Below are 24,773 nucleotides of genomic sequence, written 5' to 3'. Positions count from 1 at the left end.
TCCCATTCATTTTGCACTCGACCGCGATCACTCCCGGTGGAACTCTGGTGGAACTGCAACAAAATTCGGTACAATGGGGCTTAATAGGGAGTGGGCAGGCTCTCCTTAAACAGGCTCTGCTACAGCTCTGAATGAATCTGTCTGACACGCCCCCGAGTGTGGTGCACTGTGGGAATGCCGGCGGTGCTGAGCGGTAAAAAGGTCTGCAGTGTGAACGCACCGTGGAATAGGGGTTATGCGGAGCGCTCAGCGTTCGAACCGGAAAACAGATGTAATCGTTTCCGCTTCTCACTTCTGTACACATCTGCAGCGCTAGGTGATCCAAATAACTTTTATTGACAGGGAAGTTCAAGGATTTTATAAGTTGTATTACTCTCTACATTAGGGTAAGTGTGACAGGAATAAATTGATGAGTTCATATAACGTTATAATAGCCTAACGTTAGACCGTTTCCCAGGAGGTAGCACTAACACTAGCTCTATACATTAACTACAACGTTACAGTAGGCTACATAGCTACACAACTAGTGCTAAGTTATCAATGAATATGAATTCAGCAAATTAATTTAAGAAGCTCATTTTAATTTAGCGTCATATCCATATCATTATTCTGGTTTCTATAGCTAGGACCTATCGTTCCTAGAAGGAATTACGTTTACTAGCCTACTACTAGGCCAAAAAAAACGTTAAAGTTAGCAGGTGTATAAGATTACGCTACCGACAAAATTGACCTGTAAATAAATACTGTCACACTGGTAGTTGTTGCAGTTGATTGCCAAACACTGCATTCTTTGAGTCCACTTGGACTTCTACAGGTAAAGTCTTCGTTTGACTGTTTTAATCGTCTGCGAGAAAAAAAAAGGCTACTCCCCAGGTTACTCGGGGCTCTGGAAGTCCGTTTGGCAATCCTGTGTACATGGGAAATTGTAATTAAGGGTAGCTCCTTAAACACCGGCTATAGTAGGTGGCCTTTACTACGCTGTGTTTACCTCAAAAGCGGCCGGCCGGAAGTAGTTACATCTGTTTTGTAGAACCCGGAAGAATGTTGCGCATAACCCCTATTGCCCTGCATTGGCTAATCGCGCGCGGACATAGATTTCTGCGAGCACGCATAGTTTGTGTTTTCAGCGTAAACTGCGTTGATTGGGCCACTAAGTTGCATTTAGATACTTTTCATTTTTTTCCAGGATTATCGATCTAAACGAATACACTAATAAAGTAAATTGTTAAAACTCAAACTTTAGATTTTATTGGGGCACCGCAGATTTAAACTGGTTTAAACAGTGATAAAAAATTAAATAACGTAAACATTTTATTTGTGTGAAATATTCCTTTATTGTCTTAGCTTGGCTTATTGCGCATGTTCCGACATTTATCCATGTAACATCCAACATGGCGACGAGAGGCCATGTGCAAGACCCTAACGACAGAAGACTTAGGCCTATTTACGGTAACGATTAACAGGGAATAATTAATAAGTGCTTTGATTAATTACTTGTTTTAGCAACATATCATAGTGCCCATCTTTGGGCAGGTTTCGTTCGATGCCTGGTGGGGAACACTGCGGCCCCTAAAGCGCTAGTCCCGTATAGTGATTCAGTTTCCCCAAAGCGCCGAATGACAGTGCACCTTGGCGTGTGTCAGTCAACAGATAGCTCCTAGAAGCAACGCGTTAGCAGCGCCTGTGTTCTTATTTACTGGTAAAATTACCAGGTGGTGTAATCCGTAATGATCAAACTGAAACTACAAACTTTCAGCTAGCTAGCACAACACCAGATACTGCCACGGTATCTCAATCTTGGATCTTCTGTTTATTTGACAACTACCGATGCTGCTAGCTAGGCTACTTGTTAATGAGCTGTTTGTTGCTATTGTTGCTCACAGAAAGGGATAATATGTATATTATCCTGTTATCCGACTGGGATGTGATTGTCGCAAAATGTACCTATGATGCAGTAGCTATGTAGCTAGATTGTTAACCAGCGAACGTAGTTATATAGCTAGCTAGTTAGCTAACATCTTCACATCTGGTGTCTTAAACCCTACTAGGCTACATTACATCGTTGTTTACTGCAGTGACAAGCTACACCATCGATTTAAGACTAATCGGGGGAGTCAATTATTAGTAATTAAGTTTAAGGGTAGAGCGTATTTTCATTCAGTCATAGTTATTAAGCTTTTAGTGTTAAAGCTTTTAGGCATTTCACTCTCCTTTCCCCTTCATTTTAGATAAGCAGTTCTCTCTGGCACACTAATTATTTTCTGGACCCTACTCATTGTGACCTGGGGAAATTGCGTTTGTGCCTTCATTGTGGTCTGATATATTGTAATTATTAGACGATACTAAAAGGCCAAAGACTACTGTTGTGTATAACTCATGGTCTTAAAGGCAGGGTCGGCAATGTTGTTGAGACACTTTTTATCGTCCTTGCTGACATGAAGTTGCTTCCATCCTTATGGCAACCAATAAATCTCTAAAGGTTTGACAGTAAAATGAAATAAATCCGAATTCTGCAGGCGTCACAGGACTGTAAAAAACTCGACCAATCATTAAGTTCAGACAAACTGTAATGTTCCGAATGCATTTTGTCAGAATGCAGTGATTGGACGGGATACTTGTCTGTCTACCTACCTCCTGGCGGTAGTCAGGCAGCGTGTTTTTGTGCTTTGAGTGGCTTTGAAAGGAGGGGGTGATATATTTTGGTTTGAATCCTTTCAAACTTTAGCAAAAATTGGTATTTTTGCTAAACTAAACGATCCTTCCTTTGGACACCATGGCTGGTTTTGTCACACAGACCTGGCAACCTGCATACACACACACACACACACACACACACACACACACACACACACACACACACACACACACACACACACACACACACACAGTCACAACGTCACCACAAGTTAGCAACAACGCTATGCGATATCAGCGAGCCTTCAGCATTTGTGCCGTAGCTAAAAGTCTAGGAAAGCTTAGGTTATTTTTCGCTAGGTACCTGCGAACATGTCTTAATCTGCTAGACAAGTGGGTTCCCCATCGTAGGTTATTTTTCGCTAGTTACCTACGAACATGTCTTAATCTGCTAGACAAGTGGGTTCCCCATCGTTCTTTTGGTGAGCTGTCTCACGAGCCCTACTTACCCTGAGTCATGGAGCCGACCAGCTAAATAGTTATTTAGCACTAGCGTTGCTACATGCATATATGCAGAAATTGTTTAAAATATTTTCAGGCTTCAACCAGTGCTGCTCAAGCAGAAAGACGGGGTCAGGGAGAAAAAGAGATTCGTCAGGCATTGAAGAAATAGTAGGAGAGGAGGACAGCATCCAACATAATACATACATATTTAATAAAAACAAAATATGTTCTGTGTAACGAATTATTAACGAAGGAATTATGTTACCCCCCCCCCCGCCACAAATAGATTTCTAATCTGTGGGAAACACTGCATGGCAAACCCAATGTTGCATGTTTTTGTGTAGGCTATGTGCTGGTGCTCTGAATCTGGTGTCTTTTTCTCAGATTACCTTGACAATGGCAACAACAAAATGGCAATCCAGCAAGCTGACAAACTGCTAAAGAAGCATAAGGATCTCCACTGTGCTAAGGTATGTAGTCTTGTTCTGATTTCCATTATGACCCTTTCATGTTATGTTGGTAGGATCTTACAGATTAAACTGGATTGTGTTGAATGGCTAGTACTTGATTTTTACCACAGGCTAGCATAGCTTTGCAAAACGTTGCTACCGATGCTGTTTTAATAGCTGATTATCTCCGCTGTCTTCACCCAGGTCCTAAAGTCCATAGGTCTTCAACGGACAGGGAAGCAAGATGAAGCCTTCAATTTGGCACAGGAAGTGGCCACTTTGGAGCCCACTGATGACAACTCCCTACAGGCTCTTACCATACTGTACAGAGAGATGCAACGCCGTGAGTATGCACACACACAGTTATTTTAGCTGTTGAAAATGTGTGGTTATGCTCTTTCTCTGTCTGCGTAGCTGAGTTGGTTACAAAGCTGTATGAGGCTGCAGTGAAGAAAGTTCCCCTGAGCGAGGAGTATCACTCTCACTTATTCATGGCCTATGCTCGAGTGGGGGAGTATAAGAAGATGCAACAGGTTAGTCTTATTTTTGTACATAAGCACATATTTAATACCTTAAATTAAATCTTGTAAAAAATACAGTTTTAACATGGAAATAATGAAATACACATCCATGTACTCCATAAAATAGAGTTCAGTTTAGAATTAGTATTGTCTCAGTAAGATGGAACAGTGGGATCTGTGAGGTTTCATACCCATTTATGGTCTTCTCTCCAGGCAGGAATGACCCTCTACAAGATTGTTCCAAAGAACCCCTATTACTTCTGGTCTGTTATGAGCCTGGTGATGCAGGTATGGTTGTCCTTCCTAACTAAAAACGAACAGCCTACCTAATTACACACATTTGCAGCATTTTGTCAATTGGGGTGTGCCTGCCTCGGCGAGCACAAACCATTGTTATCTCACATATATATTTATTATTATTGTTTATTTTCGCGCCCCTAAGGCTCAGTCAATATTTGGATTACATAGACAACGTCGATGTCAAAAGGTTTGTCTTGGTCGCGATTGCGTTGGTTCTATTGGGATTTATGTTCCGTTGCACGGTTTAGGTTTTAATTACGTTTTTGTGGTAAAAGTGAAGCTAACGGTGGCTAACTTGCTAGTCACTGACGCTACTGACGTCACTAACGTCACGAAATATCGCGTGACTACCTCTAGCAGAACATTAGTTTAGCAGCTCGTTAACTTCTGGGATATAGCTAGGCTAACTGCTTTACTGCAAGGGAGATGCAGAAACGCCACAAGCAAATAGGCCAGGGTGATAACTATTTACTCATTTTACTTTGAGATACTTTTACTTTGTGATATGAAACACAATTGTGATGTGTAATGCTCAATATAAGCTGATATAAGGAAGTAGTTACGTCTACTTTCGGAAACAGTAGTCTACTATTTCACTGAAGCATTAGCATCATGACATTAGCCTCTGTTGCCCGGGCAACACATACTACAGCGGTCTATGAGGCATCTGTTTTCAATCGTTAAAATAAACATTCTTCTCAAATACATTTTCGTTGTAGGATTTATTATGACATTATATTACAAGTAAACTATTTTTGGGTGAAATTATCATTACCTGTGGTTTCAAACCAGTGTAGCTCACTGCAACACTGTACAGTAGCTAACAAAAACATCTCCACAGCTGTTTACAGTACTGTAGAAAGTCAAACGGCGGCACATGTTTTTGGTGAAACTATCTGACTAGTGACTACTAACCTGAACTCCATTGCCACAGCCTAAACTTTGCCAATCTGTTCATGAAAATAATTCATTTCAGCCTAGACCGTACAATGGAAGTAACGTTAAATCAAATTCAACCAACGCAATCGCTACCAGTACAGTAGTTGTAGCCTACAATCTACCGGGGCAGCTTCTCCACACAGCAGGGCTATATCGCATTTTGCCTTGTTACTGACAATGATCGCTACCACTGACATTCTTATGAATGAGTGATTTTCCCCTAAATAAATGTCAAGCTTATTTACGTTTTTTGGGGCATATTTTCAGTTAGCAGATGATACTATTTGAATCTTGATTCCATCTGAGATAGCTAGCTACTGCTGGTAACGTTGTTGTTAAAATACATTTCAAAGGGGGTTCTTTATTAATGAATTAATGCAATATGAGTAGGCTAAATGCCTGAAAATATCACGATAATGGAAAAACTCACAATGACGTTTAAGTCAGAGATTAGGTCAATTTTTACACCGGTCTGCCAAATGTATTAGTTTTGATTCAACTATGACGTTGCTGATCACCATTCCCTCTTGCAGGGGAAATGAGAAGACCGCTATTTAATTCTACTCTTCACTCTTAGTATTTTGAGTTGTAAATGAGCAGAAAAAAATATGCTTTTAAATCTATGTAATCTTTATAAATAATAAGTAGGCTATGCATTTTAATATAAAATATACAGAAATGTTATTTAAAAACGGACCTCTGCAACCAACTCAAGTAAGCACACCCTACAATTTCCCCAGAAATTGTACCATCTCTAGTCTGTATTTGTCATCACTCTTAACATGGACGTACTTCTTGTGTTTTCTCAGGCAATCTCAGCACAGGATGAGAAGCTGGCCCAGACCATGTTTCTACCCCTTGCTGAGCGCATGGTGGAGAAAATGGTCAAGGAGGACAAGATTGAGGCTGAGGCAGAGGTAGAATGGCATGTTTTTGAACCATAGATGCTAAGAACCTGTTGGTGGATGTTACATGACTTGTCAGTATCCTTCTAAAGCTGCTTTTAACAACACTGCTTTAGCCAGCTACAACACCAAAAAGCTAGCAATTTCATGGCAGAGTTGAGTGGTTTTTATACTGAGTGAGTTTAACAATTTTGATGGATGGACAGCTCTGCTACATGGATTTCAGTGTGTCATTATTTCTTCACATGATTTGATTGAATGCATGTCTGTAGGTACAACTTTACTTTATGATCCTGGAGCGCCTGGGGAAGTGTGTGGAAGCTCTAGAGGTAGTAAGGGGTCCGCTTGGAGGTAAGTGTGTGCATGTACATGTGCTTTTCTGAATAACAAATTAACAAGTTACTCACAACCTCTTACCCTGTGCTTGTGTCTTACCGTAGAGAAGCTGACCAGCGAGTTACAGAGCCGAGAGACTAAATCTATGATCCTGTACAAACGACTCCAACAGTGGCCGGAATGCAATGCCCTGTCTCATAAGCTACTACTCAAAAAGTGAGCAGCGCTCCTGATTGATTATCTACTCTCGCTGGCGTAGTTCTTACACATACTGTAGCATGACTAGCTTCTGGCATCTAACATCTCTTCCTATACCTACTCTTGTCTGTTGTTATCCAGTCCAGATGATTGGCAGTTTTATCTCTCCTACTTTGACTCTCTCTTCCACCTGATGGACCAGTCATGGATCCCTCCAGAGGAGGGAGACAAGTAAGTTGTTGGTGTCTTTCGCTGTTTGCATAATTGTGATGATCATTGAATTACAGTTCTTTTTCTGCTGGTCTCGTCAATTTCCCAGTTCTGCGGAAGGTAAAGTGCACTGCTCTATGGCCGAAGCGGTACAGTTCATTCAAGAGAGGATTGCAGTCGAGGACGCTAAACAGTCTCGTCCGCTCAGGGGACCCTATCTCGCCCGTCTGGAACTCATACACAGACTTGGAGCAAGGGGCTGTCGTGAGGAGAGTCAGTTAGGTACACACGTACATACGTCTCGCAGACACACCTTTGTGAATGGTTGTATTTGACCCTTTGCTGTTGCTGACAGAGATGTAATAAGCTGTTTGTGATACAATGCATTGATTGGCTGTGCAGGTGATCCCACAGAGCTAATTGCACGATTCTTTGGGAAGTTTGGAGACAAACCCTGCTGCATCACCGACCTTAAAATATACCTGCATCTAATTCCCCCTGATCTACACATACAGGTAACATCCACACACTCCCAATTATTGTGTTCCTTAGAGGTAGAATTTTTGAACTGATCAAAACAATAATAATACAAATAATCTTTAGTTTATCAACCGGCTCGGAGAGTTCGTGCCATTGGGAGAAGCTAGGGAGGAGGGATTTGCGTTTCCGGGGGAAACACGGGATCTGCAGAGGCACCAATGTATGTTTCAGCTGACCCGTGCACTGGGTGTGCACCACACACTCGACATACACGGGAAGCTGAGGCTCATCGCTGAGCTCAAAGCCCACTATTACCATGGACTACAGTTTGGTAGGAACCACATTGTCTCTTTTTCTCTACGTTTTTCTCTTTAATTCTCACTGTATGGTATCTCTCTTTCTCACACCAACACGCTCAATTTACGTGTGTATGTGTGTCCGATGGATCGTGTAGGGAAGTCGTGTCTGAAGACGGAGCTGCAGTTCTCTGACATGTATTGCCTTATGGCAGCACATGTGTACATTGACCTATGGACTGAAACAGGTGAGTCTCTAATGTGCATGCTAGAGATGAAACATTTCCTTTCAATTGTTCCCAATGAGGAGAGAGTGTATGCCTAGAGAAAAAGTGATACAACTTTTTTTTATTATTCAGAGCCCTCCTACTTCTTTTTTTGTGGCCGTTATTAATTATTGTACGGTTTTTAATGGTAACACTAACCATGTGGGAATTTTCCCACGGTTTATTGTGAAACAGTTTCATCCCTAGTGCACAAACACAATGCTTGCTCGCTCGCTCACACTCTGTTTCTCTCCCCTTTCTCGGTTGTTCTTTTTCTTTCTCAGGTGTCTGTTAACTTATGCTGAATTATTGTCAAATGTTTTTACATGTCTACAATCAAACCCGCAAATTGTGGACTTAAGGGTGATATGTGTGTGTTGCAGGCGAAGAGAACATGGTATGGCAGTGCCTGGGGCTCTTAGACGAGGGTCTATCCCACAGCCCAGCAAACGCCCAGTTCAAGCTGCTGCAACTGCTCCTGTTCTGTCGTCTTGGGGCCTTTGAACCCGTGGTAGACCTGTACTCCAGCCTTGACGCCAAACATGTGCAGCATGACACCATAGGGTCAGTACACAAACACATACCCCAAGCGCATTCTAAATTTGTATACATTTATTCTGTGATTTCTATCCACATTTCTCGCATGTTTGCTAGCTTGCTCACACTCTTGTTGGCTTTCTCTTTTGTTCTTTTTCTATTTTGTTTTTTTTTCAGGTATCTGTTAACTCGTTATGCTGAGTCGTTGGGTCAATTTGCCGCTGCCTCCCAGTCCTGTAATTTCTCCCTCAGGTTTTTCCACTCCAACCAGAAAGATGTGCGTGTTTTTATTTGGCTATTAGCATGTTACTCTTCTGACTCATGCAGTGGAATGCTCTGTTGAACCTCCTTCCCCTATTCCATCCTTCTCTCCTTCTTTCTCCAGACCTCAGAGTACATTATCCAGGCGTACAAATATGGAGCATTCGAGAAGATCCCAGAGTTCATTGCTTTCCGAAGTCGACTGAACCAATCGTTGCACTTCGCTCAGGTCCGCACCGAGAGGATGCTTCTCGACCTCTACTTAGAGGCTGATATGTGAGTGTCCACACACGAACATGTGCACACAAGCTTGTTTGTTTACCACAGCTAAAAGTCCTCCTATGTCTCCTCAGCTCATTGAGTCTGGAGGATAGTGTGAAGGTCATGGGCATGTCACCAGAGGAGGATGACATTCCTTGGGACAACATGAGGGACAACAGAGATCTGACTGTGTTCACCAGCTGGGAACCAAAGGACAGGTATGTTAAAACGGACACAAACATACTTAGTCGTGTATACAGTTGCACACCATGAAAAGAGTTGGTGTTGGAGTTGGTTTTCCTACATCAAACAGTCTTTCCTCTCCATTTTTAGCAGGTTAATGTAATAGTCTACTGTCTAATAGCTAATGTAATATTGTACATATTTTCATCCTATTTCCCCTAAAGCAATAAGGTTAGGCTACTTAAAGACACCCCTTTCACTCATGAAGTATGTTCTAAATGGTACAAATGCTGCCGATTAATAATTGATGTAACAACTTGCTGTAAATGGTAAGTAGCCTATCGATTTAAGGTAGGCCACTCTAAAGCACGTGTACACTGTCTGCTTAATTTGATCTTGACATAGGTTAAGCATTCTGTCGCGGTGTGAAGTGTGTCTTAACAATCGCTGCTGGGAGACGGCTTTTGTACAGCCTTATTTCTGATACCGACTGAAATTTTGCTGTGGTGGGTCGCCATGCCAAAATTAACATACAGGAAACACTGTCATTTTAATTTAACCATACCACGGCTAACCAACAGAGAGCAGTACAACCAAATGTCTCCATGTGTTTGTTAGGAGACTTGTAGTGGCATATTAACTTTTGCAAAAGCCCTGGCCACCATAGTTACTTTTGCCTGCCTGGGCAACGTCCGTCGTATCGTACAACGTGTATGATATGACGTCCGCTTTACCCTACTAGTTGAGCTACCAACACGGGATCTACTCTGCACCTGCGTCACGTAATGCAGGCGTGAAACTCAAGAGGCCTGATAACGACTCATTCATTTGAATCAGGTGTGTTGGAGCAGGGGAACATCTAAAACATGCAGGGCAGGGGGTCCCGAGGACCAGGGTTGGGAAACCCTGGCCTAGAGGTAGAAGAGCAAAAGGGAAGGAGAAAGTAAGGAAAATGAAAGAATGGTCCACAATCCCTCTTATACTTAACCATCAACTGTGAGGAACAACCATTCAGGCCACATTTTCACCCTTATCAGCATACATGGCTACTGATGCAAAAGGTAGTCAAAATGAGGTGTGAGAAACATCAAACAAAACATCCTTTGAACTCATACCCTTGCGCATTAACAACATGTGAGTAATGCGGGGAAAGTTATCATGCCAGTGTTATAGGGCCTAGTTTACACACACTGTTGGCCCAGCATCTTGCGAGTATTATACAGGGATGCAAACGGCGCGCTTTTTCGGCGCCTCCCGCTTTTTTCACGTCAGTTAGGGTGACTTGTGTGAATCGTGCGAATCCGAAAAGTTTTTTTTCTTCGTTTTTTTAGGGGGGGGGGGGTCTGATTATAATTGCACCAACAGTAATTCTGGATTGCCTCCACCAAACACGTAAATAGGAAATAAGCAAATCAGAAGTATGCGCGCAAGCGTGAACTAGCCTACTCGTGTGTCTTCTTGCTGCGTATCTTTTACTGTCTATGGCGAGGTGACTCAATAGGCGGATCCGTACCTAGACGCAATACAAGTAAGTTTTCATTGGTGCGTGATTTTGTGCTATAGCCTATATTTTTTTCCTACTAGATGTGCTTTATATCTTCCGTGTCCAATCTAAAGCTCCATCAGGAATCACTCACTCAACGTTGGCCGCAACCTCTGTGGGTCACGCAGGTTGTGTGTGTCATTCGCAACAACGCAGGCTCATCGATTTGCCAACGGTACCTGTTTCTTCTTTAGCGAAAATCATGGCGAGACAAACCCATAAAGCGAAAAGTTGATTCCAAAAATCGCAAATTTCTGACAGAGTGGGCTGACAAGTATGCATTTGTGCTGCCGGTGGGGATGAATTAGGATAAACATCGAAGGAAATGTGGGAATTAGGTTAACTGAAACAAGGAATGTGGTGTATATACGAAATGTATGATGAAAATTGGCTAGCAATTTCGCGCAGACAAATACCAAGAATAGGTTGCAGCAGTTTGTCTTTTGACTACACTTGCAAATCCGCTACTGGGACTGAGATCGAATAGCTTCGGCAACTTTTTATAGTACAAAATCGCTATCGTTAAAAAGGAGATGCAGTCTTTCGACAGACCCTCCCTCAAGCAGAAACCCGGCGTGCGTGACGCTGAGCGTCCGTGGGAGGGACATAATCGCAAAATAAATCCAATGACCGTATAATTTCGAAACACAAAAAAAAGCTGTTCAAAGCAGCTCCATTAAAGTCCCTGGACGCTGGGCTTCAACAGAGAAATGCACTATGACGCTACCGGAAAGTATGAGAAGGAAATCAGTCAGTCGACCTGCTACGATAATGTATCTGATTCTGAACGAACGCGTCTTAGAGATGAACGTGCTCTAACACATTTAAAATGTTAACACAATAGTAAATATTTTACCATAACCATTTTTTTGACATTTTAGGGGAAGCCGAGCTTCCCTTGCAGTCTTAAAGAAATTGCCTACTCTCATGGATTTTATTGGGAAGGTGACCATACACAGCTTGTGGCAAGTAGAACAAACTACCTCAAAAGTAAGAACCTACAGGCCTTGTCCTCCATTGATCCTGTGGTGAGGGGCCATTCCCAGGCTGTTACTCAGCTGAAGGAGTTGGCTAAGATCATCAACATTTAGTGCCCTTAGAGGTGGCCAGGAAGAATAGGAAGGAGTAAAACCAGAAGAAGTGCTAGATAGTTTAATAAGAGTTTCTCTGAAAAAAAAATGAAATATATGAAAAAATTACAAATTAGTTTTGGTATATTTTGATCTTCAGAATGTCATTTTACTCTGTGAATATAGGGGTGGGCCAGGGATGTCAGGGGGTTGGTGGCAATGTAAGTATATGGATATTTGCCGCGGGGCGAGGGCTGAAATTACTTCTCTTTTTTGACCATACATGTGTTTGCATCCCTGATTATAGGAATTTAGCATAATATATAATAATTTAGTTAGTGAATAAACGTAAAAGTACCAACTGTTACATTTTATTTACAAATTGATAGCAGTCTGCATCCCTTTATCTGGCTAACAAAGGAGAAGTCCTGGGCAAAGCAAAAATAACTGGTGGAAGTACAATCTGCGAGGTCTATATACATATAACTCGGGATAAAAATCATGAAACCACTGCAAGTGTATTTAGTTTTACTATTTATAGGTACTAGTGCACAGTGCCTGTGATGCAGATGGTGATTCAGACGTCAGTGAAACACACAAATACAGATGACTTTAACAATACATAGTGCACAGTATTGGTGACACACACACATTCCTGAAATTATAGATGGTGCAGTGCCCGCATGCAGCTGGTGATAAGTTCTTCTCAGTGGCTTTGGTACCTATTTTTTCTCAGATCACAATTCAAATTCTGTCATCTCTGAAATACCTGATCAACCTCCACATCTATTTTAGTCACTTATGCACATCGTAATGCGTAATTCAGGATTTCCCACAGAATTAGATTCTATTTGTGGTGGTAGGCAGGGGCGAAGCCAGACATTTTAAACATAGGTCCTAGTAGACGTGTTTCATGTCACAACGCTGTGTTGCACACTTGGACACAATGTTGTAAGGCAGGGGTGGACAACCCTGGTCCTCGAGAGCCGCTGTCCTGCATGTTTTAGATGTTTCCCTGCTCCAGCACACCTGTTTCAAATGAATGGGTTGTTATCAAGCTCTGTGGAAGCCGGATAAAGACCATTCATTTGAATCAGGTGTGCTGGAGCAGAGAAACATCTAAACATGCAGAACAGCAGCTCTCGAGGACCAGGATTGTCACCCCTGTTGTATGGGGTTAAATATTGGCCGAACAACCAAAACAAATTCCCCTATGGTTTAAAGCAGAGGTCTTCAACCCTGGTCCTCAGGGACCCCCTGTCCTGCACGTTTGAGATGTTTCCCTGCTCCAACACACCTGATTCAAATGAATGGGTGGTTATCTAGTTATGCAGAAGTTTGTTAACAACCATTCATTTGAAATTCTGTGTCTCTACTCTATTGCATGCGCGAGCAATTGCTCCCGCCCCGTTTTTACAAAAGGACCCTTCAGCTGCCCGAAATGCCTGTCTGAGCTTCAACAATTGCAACCCCATATTGCCTTACTAAAATATTATGGTTGGCATTATGAATGAACACAAATAGTACATAAGAGTAGTGGGGGGGTCCCATGCCCGTTACCGCCAACCTCACTTAGGATCCCACACTCCCCTCCAACATGAATGTCATCTCGACATTATGACGACCAGAGTACCCCTGTCTTTGACTGTTGAGGTATAGAGGTAGGTTATCTCGGGAGTCACTCTGATGAGATGGTCTCTGTACAGACAGTCTTTAGTGACACGCCTCTCCCTCTTCATGTCACACAACAGTAACAGACAACACTGGCCAGGTGATATCTGAAGTGCTACATCTCCGGGGTATAATTCTCAGACTGAAAGCTTTTTGAACATGTTCCTACCCCATAACCCATTACACAGACACAAATTTACTACTGTATACTTCACACTCATCCTAGTATCCTACTATGTGTCAGTGGTCTGGATCTGGCACTCCAGTGAACTAACCTGACTCAATGCACTATACTAACTGACTTTCCTGCTTTCCTGTTAACTCTAAAATACATACTACTATGAACTCTTTCTTGTTAAGTTGTCAAAACAATACACTCAACCCGTAACTATAAACTTGTATCTACTAATTAAAACTGTAATAATTACTTGCACATGTGTGAGTGATGGTTGACATAATGAGTTATATATGTGAGTCTCTTGGGTGCGGTTTCTTTGTCTTAAAGGATACTTTCTTGTAGGAGATAACTGTGGCTCAGAATCTCTCGTCTACTTCATCAGATGACATCACCCGCTCAAGAGCCTCTCGTCTGCTTAATTAGATGACAAGCCCTGCTCAGCCTCTGCCGTTTCTCTACTCCGCTTTTAGTTATTTACGGTCTTCATCACCCTCATTTGGACACTCGTCTTTGTCACCACCTTGCCCCTGTTCTCTGTCAACTGCTAGTGGCTGGAATTCTTCTACTTCTGCTCCCAGCTGGCTTCTGACCTGGTCGAATAGTTCTTCTGGTTGCGTGGTGATGAATCTCCAGTTATCTTCATCCTCGGAACTACTGTCAGTGTCTCTTTTTTTTCTGCTTCGCCTATCTTTTACTCCTCCCATTTGTGTTATCCTTCCTCTTTTCAGTTCCTCTTTTCTCCTGCTTGCTTTCTTTCATCGGTCGCAAGGCAGTAACAGCTTCCTGTGCAGGACCCTGGTTTTTCCTGGGCCGCTCTCACGACTGTCTTCGTACTTCCTTTCAGTTACAATGTAGACTTGCTCCTCCCAAAAAGACCTGAGCTTCCCGGGTCCTCCCCTGTCCCTGAAGTTCTGTACTAATACCCTACACCCCTGTTCTAGTTCTACTCCATAAGTCTTTTGGTCATACTGCTTCTTTGCTCTACTTTTCTCCCTCTGCGCTGTCTTTGACGCCAGCCTTTATGCCTCTTGCATCCGCCTTCTCTACTTACTAGCATGTTCACTGTGAGCGGTGCTCTGGTCACTTGGCGTCAGGCCAAACATTGTCTACAGGGGTTCCTACCATAGAGGAGTAATATGGAGCATAGCCTGTTGCTTCACTGCGCGTACAGTTATACGCATGTACAACCTTGGCTACGGAGCTCTTCCAATCAGACTTGGCTTCCTCTGTCAGGTATCTAAGCATGGAGTTCGATTACATTTCTCTGCTTGGCCATTTCCTGCTGGATGGTAAGGTGTTGTGCGTGCCTTGTATGCCACAGTATTCTTCCAGCTTGGAAAATAGCTTATTCTGCAACTCCCTGTCCTGATCATGATGCAACTTGGTCTCCAAAGATCTTGTCAGCTGTGGCTTCAGTGCCTGTTGGTGGCTTGCGAGATCCATGGCTCTATTGTTTAATGCAATTCAACATGGTGGTGAATGCCACTGAGGCATGCTAGTGCAGTACCATTTTGTGGCTTGTGAGATCCATGGCTCAATCGCTTGGTGCAACTAAACATGGTGGCAAATGCGTTCATATATTTGGTTGTTGTGATCCGTGTATCCAAACAACTTCACATGCGACACTGCATGGTCCTTGTTTTCTAAGTATTACTCTCTGATTTTCAACTTAACACAGTGCCCAGTTTACCAGACACGGCTTCTTCCCTAAATAGTTTGCATAGTTTGGAGCTGTGCTTTTGGTCATTGTCCTGTTTGGCTTTGTTTAAGAGTAAATTGCCTCCAGTCAAGCTCCGTCCACAGGCTATGACATTGCACAATGGAGTGATAACATTCCTTCTTCTTGATACCCTTTACCCTGTACAAATCTCCCACTTTACCACCACTGAATCACCACCATACCATCACATTGCCTCCACCATGCTTCACAGATGGTGTCAAGCACTACTCCAATATCTGTTCATTCACTTTGCATCTCATAGATGTTCTTCATTGTGAACACTTCAAACTTTGATTTGTCAGTTCATAGCACTTTTCTCCAATCTTCCTGTATTACCTGTTTCACCTGCATTGTACGTTCATATGTATGTAACTCCGTGATTTAACACTGTATTTTACGCCGTATACATCCTTGTGTGTTTTTTATATTAGGTATATATATTGGATATTTGTATTTTATATATTTATGCTACTTCCTCTTCTTGCCTGCTGCAACCCCACAATTTACCCATGGGGATTGATAAATTACCTACCAAATTTCTATGGAAAATAGGCCATAGTAGGAGTCAAGGCCGCTCTGGAATATAAGCCGACTTTTTACTTATTCAGTAACATTCGTCATTGGACAACTAGACGACATTCACAATCAGGGTGAACACTCAATTATGTAAACTACAGACCATAGCATTACACATATCAAAACAGAACGAACACAACAACAGAACTCCGAACAATGCTTATCTAACTAAGCTAATGCCCTTAACTTCGTAGCTTTTCAGCTTGCTGCGGGACATTCTGGGTACCAAGAGCATTGTCACTACAAAACCAAGCAATGCAGGAGTATAGGCGAACTTACAGAATTGTGTAACACACTTCGGTTGTGGATAGTATGTCCAGAAATAAAGCCAAGTCACTCATTTAGTGGCAAAAATTCATTGTTATGTCTACGAAATAATTTTTGATATAGCTTATTTCTTGTAATAAACGCCGCCCTTGAATAAACACTGCACCAAAAATGAACGTTGTGTAATAAACGCTGCCCTTGAATAAACGCTGCACCAAATACATCTGACAACGGTTATTTCATTGGTTAAATACAACCCCAGTATTTATTACACATGTACAGTGCTCGGAGTAAATGAATACACCCCCTTTGAAAAGTAACATTTAAAACAATATCTTAATGAACGCAGGGCAGTATAGAGTAAGTCTATTGTTAAAAAAAACTGTAGTAATATTCATAATTGTATACAATTAATTTAAACGTTTTTGTTGTTTACATTTAGTAATTTAGCTTGTTCATTCCATGCCTAGAACACTTGGTGCTGTCATTAACAATCATGGAGGTCATACAAAGTACTAGATGTAGTCTACTTGTTGTGGGGTGTACTCATTTTTGCATCACCCTAATTTGAGTTAGCCTTGTCAACATTTTGGACAATTGTTTTGTGTTCATTGAGATATTGTTATAAATTTAACTTTTTAAAGGGGGTGTACTCATTTACGCCGAGCACTGTACGTAACTCTCTGCACAGCTTTCTGTTTGAAAGCTAACGTGTATGAACGTTTCGGCATGCTGCTTCAGATTTCTACACAATGTAGAACACTTGTATTTGAGACAGTTGTTGTACTACCAACGCACACCTAATTGATAGCCAATGAGAAAGGGAGTTGCCGCACTCATAGACAAAGAATAGACGAGGTCAGCGGTAGTAAATGAAACCTGCGTTTTAGCTGCATGATTCTTTTGTCACAATGCCAGCAACGAAGTTGTCTATGGTTGCACTGCAGCTACAATTCACGAAATTTCTCTTAATAATTAAACGCCGCCCTCGAATAAACGCAGCACCAAAAATGAATAATTTAAGTATTTTTTTTGTTGTAATTTTCAGCATGTAATCAAACCCAAAATTGCTGATGCTTCCGAAACTAAATTTGAGTAAAGGTCAGTTTTAATAGTGGTCAAGCAGAAAAGCTGCATAGGCAACCTATTGTATTTCTTGTGTGTTTTTTTTTTTCTTATTGGGTGTGCTTTGCCTTTGGCAAGGGCCCAACCTTTGTTATCTCATATCTTATTATCATTATTATTTTCCCAACCCTAAAGATCCGTCAATATTTGGACTACATAGACAACGGCGGTGTCAGTGTTTGTCTTGGTCACGATTGCGTTGCTTCTATTGGGATTTACGTTCCGTTGCACAGTTTAAAAGGTTACGTTTTTGTGTGAAAAAAGTGCATTCTGTTAACGAAGGGTACTTGCTAGCCTACGTCACTACGTCAGCACACGTTAGTAACAACGCATGGATACAAGGTGATGGAGACGTTCTAGCACGCAAGTTGGAGCTTGGATTATGAATGAAAAATACCACCCCCAAAAATTCCCAACCATTGGACTTTGTTGAGACAGCGATTTTGAGTGGAACTGCCATCTCGGATTTTTGATTTAGGTGGTGAAAGTCTTTTAGTAATTTGAGCAAGTTCAGGTCGCCCGTGAACGCCTAGTCTTTTAGTCCTGCAACCGACGCACACAAGCACACCCTACAATTTCCCCGAAAATTGTACCCTCTAGTTTTTTTATTATGCATCCTCTTCTTCTGCCAGTGGAGTCTATTGGACAGTCCCTGGAACCGTATGGTATACAGTTGGGGAAATTTGGCACACTTATTGGGGGGACAGTCCCCTTATCCTTTTTATGTCTCCCATTGGAGCACTGTAGCGCCACAAATAGGTCAAAGTTAAATTACATTTATTCATTTAGCAGACTCTTTTATCCAAAGCGACTTCCAAGAGAGAGCTTTACAAAGTGCATAGGTCACTAATATTGGCCGGGTTTCCCAGATTCGTTAAGAAGCTCTTAACTCTAAGAGCGTCTTAAGAACGTTCTAAGAGCGCTCTAGAACGCTCTTAGAACAACAAGATAGACCCAAAACATTGCGGGTAGCCAAAACATGAAGCACATTTTGTGAACAACCAAAAATAAGTGCCAGAGGGAAGAACCATAAGAACATGTACTTAAGCAAAGTTGAAGGTGTGTTCACACACAACTTTAAGTGTATGCCCGATTTTTCAAAAATTAAGTACCATTGGATTGCCGGGGCAAAGTTGAGTTCAACACAGTCCATGCCGCTATTTTCGGTTTGATCAAAACAAATGTGACCACTGGGAGGGGCAGCAGGAAGCAACAATGTGTTTTGTCTTGTGACATCGTGGTAGATCCCAAGTCTGACAGTTTTTTCGCTACCCCCACAAATGTTGTCCAATGTTGACCAAATTGGGCACAGATAATCTTCAGATGAAGCCTCTCAAAAGTTATGAAACAGATAGTTTTAAATGTTTGTCTGGTATAGCCAATAGAAATCGCAGGTCAGCCTCCAAACAGGAAGTTGGGTCTTTTCTCCGAAAATCTTTTAATCGATTCACACCAAACTTGCTCTATGTACTCAGAACCCTGTTCTGAAGATATTTTTTGGTAATTTGATCTGCTTGGCCCCCTCATTGCTGCTTGCAGCTATAGTTGGTTCTTGAATCAGTTTTTAGCTGTGCAATCAAATTGCTAAAGGGTTTTCTAATGATTAATTATCCTTTTAAAATGATAAATTTGGATTAGGAAACTGAACATGCCACTGAAAAACAGTACTTATGTTTTCTGATAAAGGGCCTCTGTACGGCTATGTGTATATTCTCTAAGAAATCAGCCGTTTCCAGCTAAAATAGTAATTAACCACTTTCACAATGTTTACACCGTCAGTGTTTCCCACACATAGACTAATTTGTGGCGGTGCGCCACAGAATCAACACCGGCCGCCACATATTGCGTTTTGTGATTATTTTTTTTTATCGCTATTTAGGTTAAAACACGCAGCGTATTCGTTCAGCTGCATTTCCTTTCCCCTGCCCTCCCTCCGTCTCTGTCACTCATGCGTCTTTCTCACATATGCATAGTCACAACGTCAGCACACGTTAGCAACAATGCATACATACGCCGTTCAAGTAAGACCGACGGCTATATCAGCGAGCTTTCAGCATTAGTGCCGTAGCTAAAAGTCGAGGAAAGTTGAGGCTACTTTTCGCTAGGTATCTTACTCGAAGGTTCCCCTTCGTTCTTTTGGTGAGAAGTCTCAGGAGCTAGCTACTTACCCTGCGTCCTGAAGCTGACCAGTTAAATAGTTGTTTAGCACTAGTGTGGCTAAATGCATAATGCAGAAATGATATATTAGTTGTTGTTAATTTTGTGAAGGTGTGAATCATTTAGGATTAATATTTAATGTATCATAATGGATTAATATTTAATAAAACGAATTATTAACAAAGGAATTATTACAACCCCCCCCCCCCCCTTGTCTTTTTGTTCAGGAATAAAGGGATTTCTAAGTGACTCTAAACTTAATGGTAAAGTGTGTATGCTCATGTTTTTCTCGTGTGTGCACCTCCTAGACAATTGACTGAAGAGCACAAGCGTCTGTCTGTGGAGGAAGAGTCCATCTGGCTGAGAATACGATCTCTCACACTCCGCCTCATAGCTTCGTTGGCCTTACTTATACATGCCCCCTTGCCAAGGAACTCTGACAAGACCAATGAGAATGGTGTGATGGACAATGCCATGGGCCTCAACCTCTTGTCTCAGTTGGAACAGACTCTACAGGCTGCAGCCCAGATGGCGGAGAAACCAACACAGGTGAGAATACCCACACACTGGGGCAGACCAGTATACATTTGTGAAATGTCCTTTATCTGAGTCATTTGTCCTGTTCCAGTACCCATTCCTGGGCCCTCCCTCAACTCGCCTGGTGCAGGCACTGTCCAGTGGGAGCTGCCATTGCCAAGCGGCTGCCCTGCAGCTTTCCGTCAAACTACAGGAGTTGGAGACATCTGGACTCGGTAAGGAGGAGCTTGGGAGGGTAGGAAAGAGTGGTCAATTGTAGCTAGACTTGTCTTATCAGCCTTGCACAGATGTCTGAAGGTACGAAGGTACGGTTAGACAGACATGGAAGATAGAGGGTAAGACAAGGGAGAGAATGAGGGACTTGTAGACTTGTCATCAACATTATAGTTTTATGCTTGATTTTAGCCTATTTGTTTTATGTGCTCTTTATTCCTCTTTTTTCCTCTCAGATGACTCCTCAGAACTGCAGACCCAGATCTGTAACAGTTTCAAATCATTAGTTGCACAGCTCCAAGGTAAGAGACCACTGGTGTTCCCGTCAGCAGCCAGAGAAACGGTTGTTAATGGGGATTAATATACACCCCCCCTCGCTTCTCGTGTCTCTACAGAAATCTTAAATAAGAGCAAAGGAGATTTATTGGAAATCAAGGACAATTGTTTAAAAACCAAGCCCTCCTTACTAGAAAACCTTGTCTTCTTTGTTGAGGTGAGACTTTCACTAACACATGACAGATGCATCTAATTTGCAATTCTAAAATAATGTTTTTCCAAAACCATGAAGTTAGGCCTAATCTCCTATGGTTGCATCCTGGTCTTTCAGACGATGTGCTTGACCCTTTGGGTAGCCAGTTACTGTGCCAACATCCTTCGACCACTGAAATCCAACCTTCTGAAGAAGAAAAAGAAGAAAAAGGACACAAACACAGCCATGGTGCAGTCTCATCTCTTCTATTCATACTTTAATCCACTTGCACAATTTGTTTTCATTTACTTTTCTAAAGCCCTCATGCACTGCTCCCGTAAACTAAATTTATAGACTTAGCAGAAAACTGGGTGGGCGTAATGTGCTGTCAAGTAGGAAACTTCTAGTCCAACCTGTGTTATCTGTCCCCTCCAGCCTGCAGTGGTATGTGGGTTCCAGGAGTTGTCAGGAAGCTTGCAGAGCCTTCTTATCCAAGCCCTGGAGTACATCAGAGGGCAGGAGACCAACCTGACATCCCTCAAACTGGCCAGTCTAACTGTAGAGGTAAGTGTGTGTGTGTGTTTGTTTGGGGAGGGCGACAACTAGAAATCTATCCATCTATCCTCATTCTTTGACTTTGATGTTGTCCAGGACGATGGGATATTCATTAAAGCTGCTATGGACAAGGTGCTGAGCAGTTACTTGCGCTCGCTGCAAGAGCTGGGAGATCTACTAAAGAAGAGAGCAGAAACTATAAAAAGCCTCAAGATCTGAACGCTATTGACCACCATCACCCTAAAAATGACGACATCAGAAAGACTCACAACCATCATACTGTAAATCTAAAAAACACAGGCACCCATTTTTCCTGATCCTTGTCCCTTTCAAACACCCTGTTATTCTTTCCTCTCTATTCCCCCCCCCCCCTCCTCCCCCCCCATATATCCCTGCTGGGATACTGATTCTGTTGTCTGGATTTTCTCACAAGTTTATGTACAAACACCCACCCTGAGACTATCACCGCTCTCCCAACACAAAAACATTGGAACTACATGGGATAATGAATAATTCAATTATGAGTGGACAAAAGATCATAGCTGCTCTACAAAGTTAAAGTGCTGAAATCCATAGGAAAATAAGTAAACTATTAATAAATTATTGTACATAGTCTGCAGATTAAATACAACAATTACTTGACTGAATAATAAGAAAAGGACAAGCCACTATATCCTCTTAGTCGGTTAGCCTCTGTTGCTTCCCCCCTGCCTTCCTTTGTTGTGGATAAAACGGCTATCAATCGCACATGCAGCAAAGCTGGACAGGTATTTTGTCTGTCCAACTTCTGCTGACCTGGGCAGGGTGTTGCATTTTTATTCTTTACTGAAGCTTCCATACCAACTGTATTGACCTGACGGTTGGACCGTGTAGACTTTCAACACCTGACACTTGGCAAACACAGTCATTTTAGACCCACCCTTTCACCTGGTGGCTGTGAAATTTGTCTTCAGATTTTTTCTGTTGTGTTTGTTTCTTTTTTATACTGTTAGAATCCCCTTAGTGATGTATTTCAAATGACAATACTCTTTTCATCATTTCTAAATACAAATGCTGGCAATGGTTTTTGTACCTCGACAGACATGATTTTGATAGTAAGCATCAGGTTAGCCAGTTACCCAGCACAGATATATTAAGAACCTTTTTAGACTGGGATCAGCTTCAATGGATGGATTTTATCAGCGATTAAATACTAATATTACTTTTCACTTTAATTAGGCTGCTTCATCTTTATTTAAAGTCGGTAAGAAGTGTGCTGCATTTATGTCCATCAACAGTGGATTTCTCTATGTAGAACACTGGTCAGTACTCTCTGCTGCTATTTTACCAGGTGTGTTAGTTGCCACAAGCCAAATCTGTGTGTGTATATATATATATATATATATATATATAAAATTGTACACCAAAAACGTAGTGTTGTTGCTATGACATTTGTAACCTGAATAGGGTATTTATAGACACACAAATTGGCAAAGTTATACAGATTATGGATCCTGACAGGAAACTTGAGAAGGGAGAGTAGCAATTTTTACACTTTCTCCAGGGCGCCCATTATGTATGCATTTTACCTTCTTTTAATTAAGTAACTGTATACTGATTTGTTTAATTTAATTTTTTTTATTTGACATGGAAAAAGAGAACTGGTGAATTCCTACTTACCTGCAAACAGACACAAATGCCTGTGCTCATATTTGAAGAAGCCAAGGGATTGAAGGAAGCCCCATCTAGAGGATGACTGGACTGACAGTAGGTCATAGTGTGGAAAAGTTGTTGACAATCTGTAGTGATATCCCACCCTGTATAGCTTTTCTTTCTTTTATTAGAAAATGGAAAACAAAAACACTGGAATATTGACGAGTTAAAAAATAAAAAAATAAGTAAATTAAAATGTAAGTTTTGTGACTGTTTTGATTGGGTAGGAATTTCAGAGCTGTGGTCAGAAGATTATTGGTGCTTGTCGTGTCGCAAACCTAAGATGAAGGGAGGGCTTTCATGCTTGGTTGGTTGATTTTGCTTCAGGTGGTAAAAGGGTTTGTCATCAGGGCATGACATTGGCGCCCACCCGCGGGTAGAATTCGGCTGTGGCGGGTAAAGCAGTCACTTTGACTAGCCACTTTGGCAGGTGGAATTCTACATATTTCTCGCTCAGGGGCGTAGCGGCTAGGGGGGGCCACGGCCACCATTGGTCAGAGAATGGCCACTCTGCCGCCCCCCCCCCCCCCCCAACCTTTTTTAAACCTCCTGAACAGAAAAGGTACAAAGCTGAAAAAATGCATTAGTATTTTTTTATAAAGTCGTCTTATATTGTCATTTGACAATCAAGTGCCACCTCAAATAAAAGACTGGCCAGAGCTGCCCCCCCCCCATAAATAATGTCCTGGCTACGCCCCTGCTCTCGCTATAAGATTTTTTATTGTAGTCTTCTCAAAAAATATTAAACTCATTGCAGGGTTCTCAAGCCTCACGCATTGACCATGAGATGCACGCATCGTTTCCCTGTGTTAAACAGTCTCGGCCACTGTACGTTCGTTGCTAAGCAACAGACGCGCGAACACATGCGAAAGCTCGTCTCGTGGGGTTTTTGATCAAACTTGAGGACCCTGCTCAGTGCAAGGCAAGGATGTAGCGGAGGGCAGACAAAAAAGAGAAACTAGTGATGAAAGTGAATGAAAGGATATGAAATAAAGACATCAAAATAATTGTGTTGTTTATAAATATTTAACTGGACAAAAAGAAATTCTGTTTAGTTCATATATTTTCAATACATCTTTACACCCCATTATATGCAATGAGATACTCTTTTTGTATTTGTCTCTTAATCGTTTGCATATTTTCATACATTATTAGGGTAATAATAATAAGAAAAGGTAGAGACAATTATGGTGGCTTTGCAGCTTGGCCACCAATTATTGGCCATTTTTGGTTGCAGCCTGGAGTAGATAGTAGTCTAGCGAGTTGAATATCAAATGTGAGATGTGATGATCGCTTACGTGAAACTGACACAGTAAGTTCACAACGTATATTATCCAAATAGGTTAAAAGAAATGTTGAAGTCACTTATTGTAATTAGCTAGATGTTTGCTTGTTAAAAGTGTTGTACTGAATTGTAAACGGATGCTTTGACACAGGAAATGCCACACGTGGCTATTTATATTATTTTTCAATAATAATAAAACACAACAAGATTTATATAATAAATACTCAACATTCAACACATCTGTTAATAACCATTTGTTACAGTTGTACAGGAAAACAGTGCACCAAAAAGTGAGTTTACTTTGCTCAATAGGTTTGATTAAGGAGAGGGGGAGACTTTTAAATTATGTTTATATCACATCAGGAACTTGACTGTTGGAAGCCATGTTTCTCTGAACAACCTTCAATCTTCATAGGGCATTCACATGTAAACGCT

The 24,773-nt window shown here is 41.7% G+C and overlaps 1 protein-coding gene across 1 annotated transcript; it reads left to right on the top strand.

Moving 5' to 3' along the window:
* Positions 1-1,368: 1,368 nt before the first annotated feature.
* naa25 (N-alpha-acetyltransferase 25, NatB auxiliary subunit) lies at positions 1,369-21,930 on the top strand. The gene is made up of 24 exons (XM_047044680.1): positions 1,369-1,449; positions 3,523-3,608; positions 3,792-3,930; positions 4,002-4,120; positions 4,322-4,396; positions 6,157-6,264; positions 6,525-6,603; positions 6,693-6,804; positions 6,928-7,017; positions 7,106-7,278; positions 7,399-7,511; positions 7,600-7,807; positions 7,931-8,020; positions 8,422-8,602; positions 8,753-8,852; positions 8,961-9,112; positions 9,190-9,315; positions 19,896-20,136; positions 20,216-20,339; positions 20,574-20,639; positions 20,733-20,830; positions 20,945-21,055; positions 21,242-21,370; positions 21,458-21,930. The coding sequence occupies exons 1-24, from the start codon at positions 1,392-1,394 to the stop codon at positions 21,578-21,580; spliced, it is 2,901 nt and encodes a 966-aa protein (XP_046900636.1). The 5' UTR covers positions 1,369-1,391; the 3' UTR covers positions 21,581-21,930.
* The last annotated feature ends 2,843 nt before the right edge of the window (positions 21,931-24,773 follow it).

The sequence above is a fragment of the Hypomesus transpacificus genome, chromosome 22, assembly GCF_021917145.1.
Source record: "Hypomesus transpacificus isolate Combined female chromosome 22, fHypTra1, whole genome shotgun sequence".
In the NCBI taxonomy this organism is placed as follows: domain Eukaryota; kingdom Metazoa; phylum Chordata; class Actinopteri; order Osmeriformes; family Osmeridae; genus Hypomesus; species Hypomesus transpacificus.
Note: the sequence above shows the minus strand (reverse complement) of the source record. Positions and strands in the feature narration are given on the sequence as shown.